We start from the raw sequence: 11,776 nt of genomic DNA on the forward strand, positions 1-11,776 counted from the left end.
ATCACCTAATTGCAATATTGCTCTGACATTTTCATGTAAATAAAAAAATTTCAAAGGAAACTGAGTAAATAAATCAAAACACAGTTTTGGTTTATTTACTCTGAGTGTGTTGTACTTTCAGCAAATGCCTTTTTAACTCCAGTTAATGATTATTGATAATAGGCCTGTTACGATAACACATTTTACTGTACGAGAAATTGTTTCAGAAATTATTGCGATAAACAAAAATATAGTTTTGAGACCCTTTTTTAAGCAATGTAAAGATAAAAACAATGAACACATTCTCCAAGATCCGTAAACTTTAAATTTTAATGAACATTTAACGCTGGAACTGGAAGGTATTTTAAATATCTAAATTAAATTAAAATGACAAAATTAATTTTGAAGTCTTTGTAAACAAAATTGTCCTTCAAAAATGGGCTAGTTGAGACCAAAGCACCAAACTGAAGATTTTTATCATCCAGTTTTTGGTAGAAAGAAAGAAAAAAAAGAGAAACGATAAATCAGGCCAATGAAAATTATTGAGTTTGTTTTAATTTATTATGTGATTAATTGATTTACTGATTATTGTGACAGGCCTAATTGACAATTATTTCAATAACTGGTTCATCACAATTAATCTGATTAATCCTTTCAGTCATTTTTTCCCATCTTTCCACAGCTTCTCTGTGGAAAGATTTAGCTTTTGGCAAAACTGCATGCAAGTTTTCTTCTTTTCGCTCTTCCCACAATTTCAATGCATCAATAAATTCTCCCACCTGAGCCTTGGGTCTCTGCAACTCCTCCAGAGTTACCATGCCTAATATGTCTAATGTGGCCCTTCCTCTTCATGATGCTGTTTGTTCTCCAGTGTTTAAATTTACTTTTAATGTCAGGTGTTTAAATTACATTTCACACTGATCCTCTACTTTGTGTTCCCATTAAAATACATTAAAGTTTGTGGCTTAATCTGGAAATAACAAGTTCACACACTACCTCCAAACAAGCATTTCCTGTAAATAGACTCTTCTGCTTACAACTAAAGTAATAAGTGGCACCGAAGCCTCAATCGGACCATTCTGTCTGGCTAAGTTTAGTCTTTTTCTAAATTAAGTTCCATTTTTTGATGTTGTCTGGACGTTTTTTCTTTAAAAAGTCTTTCATTAAATACATTCCGAGCATGTGAGTGTGTGTGGTTTCAGAGTTTAGCACGAGAAGATCCTCAATGAAACAAAAAGGAGGCGACTTGAAACTAAAGCGTGCTTTGGTTTCCCCCTGGGAGGAAGAACGCACTAAATACTAGCTTTGCCTCTTTCCTGCCATTTTTAACAACACCGATTAGTTTTATAGCTAATTTAATTCAGTTCATGAATTTTTTTGATAGAAACATGGTGGAAAAGAAGTACATCCTCTTTTATTTGGAGTGCATAAAAATGATTCTAAACTTCCACACTGTCATTATCTATTGAGAAAGTATGGAGCCAAAGCAAAAAAAAAATTACAAAATTACAATAAAAGCAGCTTGAAGAAGAAACCTTATCAGCATTAAAAGTCATTTTCTCCATGACTCAGTCGCTCACATCATTGTGAAATAATTATCGCCCTCTAAGGAGATTTGCAGGTCCTGTGCTTTCATGACAGCCCAGATCACCACCCTCCTACACCGTGCTCGACATGCTTACATTGGGGCATAATCACTGATTTTATTGGGAAGATCACACTGTTGACAGTCAATTAAAAACTTTATTCAAGAAAATGTAATTGAGTAAATGTAACTAGTTACTACCCAACTCTGAATATAAAGGGATTATCTGTAAATACGGCGGATGCAGGCGCGACTTGACTGCAGCAGCAAGAGCCGGGCGGCCTTTAAACGCTCACTGGTTGCCATGGTTACCTGCGTTAATCTTGCCGTTTTAACATTAGCTAGCATGTTGTCAGTCAGTGTACTACGGCCGTTTATCTCAGGGTGATAAAATAAGTTATGCTACCAAACTGACATTAGTGAATGAGACGCGTCTTAAGGACCGATACGCGTTAAATGCAGGTGAGTCGATAAACGATGAGAGTAAATTATTAAAGAAATTTGTTCATCAGCTTTCATTAAGATAGGTCGAGTCTCTATAAATAAGATGAACATACATGGTGAGCAATAAGGGCACCGGAATAGGGTTTTTATAAACTTTACTTTTTTATTTTAAAAAATCTAATTTAGCGTGCAAAGGACAAATAAAATACAATCTTTTCTTCCTGTTTTGGTCTCATTTGGAGGAAAAATGAAGATGTAGATGAATCCATTGAGGCAGGTGATAAACTAAGCCTTCAGAAATAACAAATGCAAGGCAGTGCAAGGTACAGAGATGCTCTGCCAAAAATAAAACCTCTGAAACTGCAGACGCCGCAAAGCTGCGTACGAGAGTTGCACTGGGTGCAGAGAGGTGAGCTGCACTGGCTGTAAGTTGTAAATGATTTCATTAGCCTTATTGTAAATAGTTTAGTTATAATAATGTATTCTTGCCTGCGTTCTGAAAGCGACATGCTCAGTGGAGTGGCTGCTGATGCAACGTAACGTCGACTGATAATCCCTCTATGTTATAGAACTGTATAGTAATATTTACTACTTACACCAGATAGAGTTCATATGATGCAAGAAGTAAATAGCTCATTTAATTAGGTTGCATGTCTGTGAATCTTTTGTGTTGTGACACTTACAATATTCATGACGGCCAGGATGTACTGCTCGATGTCCCTGCGGCCGTGGTATCCCACCATCATCTTGTCGGCCACCACCAGCGTCTCCACGTAGCGCTCCTGACTGACCGAGCGCTTCAGGGGCAGCTGGCCGCGGCCGACATGGTGAGGCGGCGTCTTCAGGGTCCGCTGCCACCACGACGCGCCTTTCATTGGCTTCTCGTCTGAGGTAAACCACACACATTCATGATTTCTAGAGTATATTGTGGAAATAAACCCAAAAAAGGCAGAAGAGTATAAAGTTCTCCACCCAGGCACTTAATAAGAAAAAAAAATTTTCAGCAAGGCCTTGTTTGCTAATCGACACCAGAATGCAAATTTTCTCACCAATGACCCCGCAGGAGCGGCCCTTGTACTGATAGCGCAGAGATGAGCGTTTGTAAACCACATGGGGGCGCCCTTCTGTCCTCTCCCCCCTCTCTGTCCGGGTTTGGTTATCTGGTGAGACAAGCGGTTCAATGAGGTACTCCTCTCCCCCTGCAACAATCACCCCCTGCTGTGAGACACAGATAAGGAGAGCAAAGAGGTAAAACAAAGCAGGATAACATGGAAGCCTGCAATAAAAACCTGAAACGTTTACTGCTAAATAGAGCTGAACAATAGATAATCAACAATATATATGGTCATAGACACGTTATCAATATCGATCCATAATACACCTGACACAATATTCAATCATTTCAATTAACTCCAATCCAGAACGGCACAGCATTCTGGGTGATGTAGGGAGAGGAGAGACTTTAGCCACAGCTAGCTAAGAAAATATGGTGGAAACAACCAACTCTCTCTCTCTCTGGTTACCCAGCAACTCATTCATTCTGTGGTTACCTAGCAACAACCTGCTGAGTAACTGGCGCAGCAGCAGTTTAAGGTTTCACCACTGCACCTCACAACTGCTTAAATATGAAAAACAACGCCGTGGAGTGAGAACTGTGGATAAAACAGCAAAGATTACGCCACCAGTTTGGCTGCATTTCAGATATTTAAAACAGAAAACTAATCAATAATTATAAATATTGACTTATATGAAACGCTTATAATGTTTTTCAGCCACCATTTATCCACCATCATCAGTGGCTAACTAACTAGCCTGAGCATTCATGACAGGCTAGTCGTAGCTGCAGGATAGCAGAGAGCAAAGGGCTGAGCATCGCCGCATGGAAGGGTGATTGACAGCGCTAAGACCCGCGTCCTGGCTCCAATTGGTTGTTTCTAGATAGCAAACTGTCACAACATAATGAGAGTTTCAGCAAATATGTGAAACATTATTTTTCATAAAAGTTATATACTGCAGCTTTAATGGCTTTCCTGATTAAACAAAAGTTATAATGAATGAAAAATAGAGGATAATTATCTGCAAATGGGTAGTAATTTTTTGTTACCACGGTCTGAAAAGGGCTACATAACTAATCATAACACATGTTTCATATTTAGAGTGGTCCATATTTTGAGAGAGTCATGCACGATGTCCCTTCCCCTCCCACGGAGAAACGCTGGACTTGTTTGAGCAAAGGATCAGGAACACACAAGAGAGCATGAAAGGGTGAATGAGAGCGAGAAAAATGAGTGAGTGAGACAGAGAGCGATACACTAACACTTCCTTTGATTCTGCTCAGATGTGTCGGCCCCGCTCAGAGCGAGTGTCTCCCCATCGACTCGCCGCGGCGACGTTCAAAGCGCCTTTTAAATCCCATAATGAGGTTAGTGACGCTCCCTCGGACACACAGCGTGCTCACTGGTGAATGCCCTCATGCTGGTCCGACCAACACTAATTACGTGTGAGGCTTTTTAACGCTTTCTGAGCACGTCCGAAACACTATTGTGGGTCCTGCTGTTTTGTAGTGAGAGGATACGCGGCGGGAAAAGCAAAGTGCGTTGATGCATCACGATTGAGAATCGCCGGTCAAAGGGTTTGGATGAGCAGAAACTTGGAAGCATCATCAAACAGATGGCGGCGATCTGTTGTGATTCGAAGAGATGACCTCATGAGAAAACTCTGAATGAAAGGGAATCTGTGCTTCGATACAGTAAGCGCTAAACAAGTCTAAACAACTCATCATCTCATGTTTTCTACACTGACAAAAAATTACTCTGTGGTGAGGTAGATTTAACATCACTGAATCCGATGTTAAATCAAAACAAAAACATCCCTCAACAGAAAAACGCTTCTAGAGAAACAAAAAAAGCAAAATGCAACAAGATTTTAGATTAGTTCAACTTTTACTTCAGGATTTTTTAAGTAGCACGTTACTAAAAACATGTTTATTCTGACTGTGATTTGGTTCCTAGTAATGCATTATTCACAGAATAATCTCTATAGGAGGTAAAAAAAATGTAGCAAGATTTTTCAAAGAGCTCTTTAAAATTAAGAGTCAAAAAACTGTTGTAATGCAGAAAACTACCAAAACTACACTGAAAAAAGAAGAAAGCTCCAACTTAAAAAAACAAAAAGTAACTGAATGAAGTTGGTCAAACTTACTTTATTCACATTTGTTTAACCCAACAATTTATTTACTTAAGTAAACTTAATTTGATTACCGATTAATTAAATGTATTAAATTCAATGACAGGCTCTCTTTTTTTCAGCGAGTTTAGGAGAGTTTAAACCTTGAAATGTCTGAAAAGATGACCAGAAATTTTAGGTAAAGTCAAAAACCTTACTTACTATTTACTTTTCATTGTTTTTCAAAGGAAATAAATCATTTAAAAATATGAAACAAGAAGAGTCTTTGGAATCACGCAAACTGTAACAGGAAGACGCCATCAAGTATGGATGATGACGTAGCATCTGTAACAGAACTGTTTGGATATATTTATATATAACTGGGAAAATAAAGACATTTAAGATCTTATAAACATTGTGAGAAGGTAAGAAAATTTTATTTTTATTGTATTTAATACAAAAAAAGTGTTTGAAGTTGACAAAGCAAAGGAAAACAGAAAATGAATTTGGATGTTTTACTACATTTTCTTGCCAACTTGTAAATCTACAACAGCAGCAACCACATTCTTCTCTATATTTGGTCATTTTTCTGTGGGAGTAAAACCCAGAGATTAGAGAAATGCTTCCTTTAAGATACTTATCTTAAGATAAGATTTAACAGAACTGCACATAAGATGCCATAGTAGAATGGTTTGGGATTTAAACAGGACCTATTATGCAAAGTTCACATTTTGCACATTTTTATTTATTTGGGCCTCAACTGCCTAAGTGCTTAAAAAAACCCAAACAAGCGTTTGACAATAAGTTAATGTTTTAAAAACTTAATGAAGGAAGGACTGCATTGTTACCTAGCAACCCCAGTGAAGCACAATCCGTCACCTAGCAACCCAAGCTGAGTTCCAGAACATTTGTTCAGCTGGTTTTACCACTGCTAGAAAAGACAAGTTTTTTGTTGTTCACTTACCATTCAAAAACAACTTGCTGAATTCATGTTAGTTGTGCAGGAGGCTGCACTAATGCTTTTCAAAGATGTGCAGTTGTATAATTACGCATCTGTTTTCAGCCATTTTCATGTGCAAGCCTAAACGTGGAGCTGTGGAGCTTATTTGGATTTAAAATAAGTCCTAAAAGATCTTATTCTGAAAGGGGATGGAAATAGACAGGAATGACCAAACTAAAATTTCATAATTTGAGTGATTTTGTGCTAAGAATATAATAAACATGTTCTCTATAGGTCATAGACCAATCCTAACCTGTTCAACAAAGCAGCTTTAAGCTTGTAAGAGGATTGAGGTGTGTTCAAATGTCCTGTTTTGAGGTAGGAATCAAGAGTTTCTGATAGCGCAGCAGCAGCAGTAGGGTGTGGGTCTTACCAGGCCGTTGCAGTTGCTCAGGGCAACTTTGCTAGAGTGCGGCTGGTCCTGGAGGTGACCCGTGTAATGACAATGGGGAGAGTACGGGTGGCTCCAGGCTAGCTGGCCCCTCTTCCAGTACTCCACCCTAAACTGGCGGGACAGCAGGCCTCCCTGCAGCGTCAGGTTCAGCAGGAAGTTGTTCTGCGACGTGGACAGCTGGTAGAAGAGCTAAGAGACGAAGGAAGAGGAGACGTGAGAGCCGTAAAACGCCTGGATCGGTCTGAAAATGATCCAATGCGGAGTCTGAAAAAGCATAATACAGAGTCAGGCAGCCTGTCTTCAGTGCTTCGTCTTCTTCTTTGGTGGTATTTTGTCCTGTCTGTGTCCAGCATCTCGCCATTTGGTCCTACACGTACTGGGATGGCGATCTCATACTGGCCTAGGCTGGACAGGAAAGCAGCTGTGGACGTGGAAAACAAAGAAGGGATAAAAATCAAAGTTAAACAAAATATCCATCAAAATTCAGTTTAATCAGCGAGTGATTCTATATTTGCAACAAGCTGGAAAAGAGAATCAGAGCTTCTGGTTCTCCACTGAAAAGCCCCAACTTGCGACAACCACTCTCCATTCATGAGGCCAAATGGGGGTTGCCATGGCTACCTTGAAATTGTATACTTCCTGTCTGTCTGGGGCCTGTTGGAGATTTAATGTAAAGCACACAGAATGAAAAGGTGACCTGTGTTTTCCAGCAGTACAGCACCTTACAAAAGTATTCACGGTGTTTTAACTTCCTCATGTTGTTACATTAGAATGAAAATCCTCAGTTTGTTTCACTGGAGTTTATGACAAACAGACATAAATTAACACATAATTGTATAGAGGAAGTGCAATTAAAGTTGCAACTCGTTTCGTCTCTTATATTTATTTATGTCGCCACGAGCATTCATATTTAAAGCCTCAAATTTCTCCCAATATTCTTGTAAAACAGGATGAGCTCAGACAGACTAGATAGAGAAAAAGTCTTTCCACAAGTTCTGAGTTGGTTTTAAATCTGGACTTTGACTGGACCATTCTAGCATGGTTTCCTCTAATTAATGTGTTCATCCCTAGTTTTCTATGGTGGCCAAATTTGCACAACTAAAGCTAGGTTTCTCAACATATTCTCCTACCTGAGCTGCGTATCTCTGCAGCTCCTCTTATCATGCGTCTCTTGTCTGCTTCTGATTATTTTTTTATCTTTCTTATAATTTATTTCAATTTAGGAAAGCTGGAAGAAGGAAAACTAAATAAAAGTAGAGGAGAAAGTCAAAGTAAGGAAGCAAGAGTAAAGGAAAGATAGAAAGTAAAAATAAGTAAGAAGGTGAGTGAAAGTAGCATAATAAGAAAAAGAAACGAAATAAGAAACAATAAGAAAAGGAAAAGTTAGTCAAATTAAGTAGGAAAGTAAGCAAAAAGAAGTGAGGAGTAATGTATGTAAGAAAGCAAATGTGAGTAAGTAGAAGCAATATATAAAGTAAAATTAAGTAGGTAAGAAAATAACTAAATGTAAAAGTGAAGAGATAAAGACAAAAGAAAGTAAGTATGAAAATGGTTTAAAACAAATTAAGTAGAGTAAGTACAAATAAGGAATTTTTTTTTAAAGTAGGTAAAATAGGAATGGAAAGGTACAGAAGGAACAATAATAAAGAAAAGCAAAAATACATAAAAATGTAAGTAAAAGTGAGTGAAAGTAAAAGTTAGAAAGAACGTCAATAAGAAATAAGATCAAAAAAGAAAGAAAGCAACTTAATGTCAGTGAAAGTGTGCACATATAACAAAGTAAACAAGAACAACAAAAGAGAAAGTGAGGAATATAAAGAGCTCTGGAAAACATTAAGACACCCCTTAAAATGATAAGTTTCTCTGATTTTCCTTTTTATAGATATACATTTGAGTAAAATGAACATTGTTCTTTTTGTTCTGATGACATGTCCCTGAAATTACAAGGAAACATTTAGTATTTATTTGCAGAAAATGAGAAATGGTCAAAAGAACAAAAAAAGATGCAGTGCTTTCATACCTCAAATAATGCAGAAAACCAAGTTAGTATTAATTTACAAACAACAATACTAATATTTTAACTCAGGAAGAGTTCAGAAATCAACATTTGGTGGAAAAACCCGGGGGTTTTTAATGGGGTTCAGTGGGCTCTTAGTTTTTTCCAGAGCTGTATATACATCCATACATCCATCCAGAACTGTATATAAATAAGCAAAAGTACATAAGTACAAATAATACAGAAAGTAAAAGTAATAAAGTAGATAACAGTAAGTAGGAAAGAAAATAAATAAATATATATGAGGAAAGTAAAACAAAGTAAGAAAGTGTAAGTGTAGTTTGCACTTAAAAATCCCACTGAACAACATAAAGGCCACAAACGTTGGAGCTGTAATCCTGAAACTCAGAGCTGTCACAAACCACAACAAGGCGGCAACAGCATCATCTCTGAAGCACAGGAAAAACTCCTGCAGAGAAAACAACAAGGGCTCCGTTATAATAACACGTAAAAGAAATGCAAATTACTGAGACCTCACACAGAATAACAAAGACCACCAACACAAATTAGTCTACTGTATCAATAAAACACCAGTGGAGTGTTTTTTTTAACAGCTGCTGCAGGCTTTTCCTCCACAGGGTTTCCCATCAACTTCCTCTGGCTCACACACAGTCTGTCCAGACCACCAACACCTACTGTATATCGCTTTAATAACTTGATTTAGACGTTTTAAACAGACTGTTTAACGCAGGGGTCCCCAAACTTTTTCCTGCGAGGGCCACATGACTGTTCCCTTTTCTGGTCGGGGGCCCGTCTTAGTTTTTCGAGAAAGAAACCTAAGAAAAGTTTTGTTGACGGGGGGGAGTGAAACTGTGGACCGGGGGGAGGGGGGGGGAGATTGGATTACTGCCGACGACATATTCGCGTTTGTAGATAGATTTTTTACCCAGAATGCAAATGGAAAAAAACCGTGAGCGAAACCGTGACTGGTACTAACTAGTATATATTCCATTGAGGAAAACTAAGTTTCATATCTGCTCAAGAGCCCCCCTGGTGGTTGAAGAAAAATCCACATATATATGAAAAAAAAAAAAACACTGAATTCTCCCTGGTATTGTTCAGGGGGCCGGACCGAATGAGGAGGCGGGCCAGATCCGGCCCACGGACCGTAGTTTGGGGACCCCTGGTTTAACGGGACACATTGAAACGTTACAAGATCACAACAAACTTTACTGGAGACTTTAACGGGATAGCTGCAAGAACTACTTAGTTTGTTTCTTCTGAGTCAAAAAAGATGTACAAGAACGCAAACATGTTTTTAGAAGAAAAAAGCATCTGAATGTAACTTTTCTGATAAAATGTCAATAAGTTTTGATCTCTCTGAATGTAGCCTAACATTTATCTACACTAATAAAAATTTGAGTGACATTTACTTAGATAAAACAAGGTACTTAGAATTTTTTTGTCATTTTAATTTGAAAAAGTCAAACAATCAATCTAAGTCCAAGTTAATTTAACAAAATGCACTCCTGTTTTGTTAATAAACTTAACTATAATTTTTTATTAAATTCCAAAACATCTGTAAGAAGAAATGACTTTTATTTGCTATAATCAAGTTATTTCTACTCAATAATCTAAATCTCAACATGGCGTGGGTATTTATCATATCGTTTATCATAAAAAAATTCTCATCATAAAAAGAATTTTGATTTATTGTTACCCTGATAAATGTCCATTAATAATGTTAAAACAAAATTATCGGAAATTTTATTTTTGACTATTTTCTCCATAGTTTGTTCCAAAAGGGCATCCATTTACTCAAATGAAAGTAGCGACACTTCATAGTAAAATTACTCAAGTAAAAGTAAAGAGTACAGGGTTAAAAAAATACTAATAAAAGTACTTTTTCCCCAAAAAAAGTAGGTGTAACTGAGTAAATGTAAGTAGTTACTACCTGACTCTGCTTATAACTTAGCCGTTCAAAAGAAAACCCATAAAACACAAGAAGGAAACATGAATCTACTGAGAAACTGAAATGAAGCATCAATGGAAACAAGAAGAAGTGGAAACATGGCTGCTGATTTTAACAGGAGAAAACACCCAAACTAATGGGCTCACATACAGAAGTTAGTGTGCTGATAAAAAACACGCCCCTGGATCTGTTACTGCTAAATGAAAATAGTGGAAGGAAGTACTCTGGGTGGAAAAGAGCAACTCCCTCCAGGCCAGAGCGCTGATCGGTCTCTTTTGCACCAAGTTTTATAAAAGAAAAGGAAATACAGTTAATTCGTATCATCTCTGAGGACCAGAAATTATCTGTTTATGTTTTTGTTGTTTAATATAATAATTTTTAGATAAAGAAGAGCTTCATCTTTATAAATAATATAATTCCTTCCTGGTCTACAGAGTCTAAAACCTCAATACTAATCAATTTAATTATGTGCTTAAAAGCTGTTAAACTCTATAACCATTACAGCTCGCAATAAAATCAATGTGTTTAAACACAGCTGACATTTCAACAATCATTTGCACTGTTTGGTTTATTTTTAAATAACATTTCTGCTCTTGTTACATATCTGTTTTCTGCATTGCACAGATGCAAAACAGTTAATGTATTTTTAATGTTCAATACGTATGCACATTATTTACTTATTTTAAAGTAATAAAATGCAGTTGTACTACATCAGAGTACATAATTTCTATTCTTATGTTTTTTTACTTTTTGTGAACCACCTGAATTTCCCCAGTGTGGGACAATAAGTGATATTTTTGTCTAATTCTATGTTTCCAGTAGAGAGAGTAACAAATTAGATGTTTGACCAGAATAATCTGAGGCACACAAGCAAATCCAACTCTGGATGGAAATCCTTTTTTTACTTTCTTTTTTTAAGCCACTCATGAAGCCTACAATCGCCAGCTGTGTTTCCTTTCACCATATAATTGCGCAATAAATTCCCTTAATGTACCGATTTTTACCAATTTCGGAAAAAAACAACAACTAGTTTTTCGATAAAAAAGTTTTGCCGCTGATTTTTTGGCTGTATAGAAATCGATTTATTTCGCAAAACTGCAATTGAAACACTTTTTTCGCGTCACACAAGTCACATGATCAACAAGACGCTATTGTAGACACAAACCACGAAGAAGAAATCGACATGAAGTAGTTGAATAATCATAGACATAATATAAGCATAGACGCCTCATGGACCGCTC

General features: G+C 37.1%; 1 protein-coding gene across 1 annotated transcript in view; it reads right to left on the bottom strand.

The window, feature by feature from the left end:
* LOC106939163 (A disintegrin and metalloproteinase with thrombospondin motifs 10-like) overlaps positions 1–11,776 on the bottom strand; it is a 58,838-nt gene that overhangs the window by 25,669 nt on the left and 21,393 nt on the right. The window contains exons 3-6 of the mRNA XM_015021469.1: positions 6,849–6,988; positions 6,547–6,756; positions 3,058–3,226; positions 2,692–2,894 (exon numbers count right to left, since the gene is read on the bottom strand). Coding sequence (XP_014876955.1) covers positions 2,692–2,894; positions 3,058–3,226; positions 6,547–6,756; positions 6,849–6,988 — 722 coding nt within the window. The remainder of the gene's footprint in view (positions 1–2,691; positions 2,895–3,057; positions 3,227–6,546; positions 6,757–6,848; positions 6,989–11,776) is intronic.

Source organism: Poecilia latipinna, unplaced genomic scaffold (assembly GCF_001443285.1).
Source record: "Poecilia latipinna isolate Pla-1442-1.1 unplaced genomic scaffold, P_latipinna-1.0 Scaffold2789, whole genome shotgun sequence".
In the NCBI taxonomy this organism is placed as follows: Eukaryota; Metazoa; Chordata; class Actinopteri; order Cyprinodontiformes; family Poeciliidae; genus Poecilia; species Poecilia latipinna.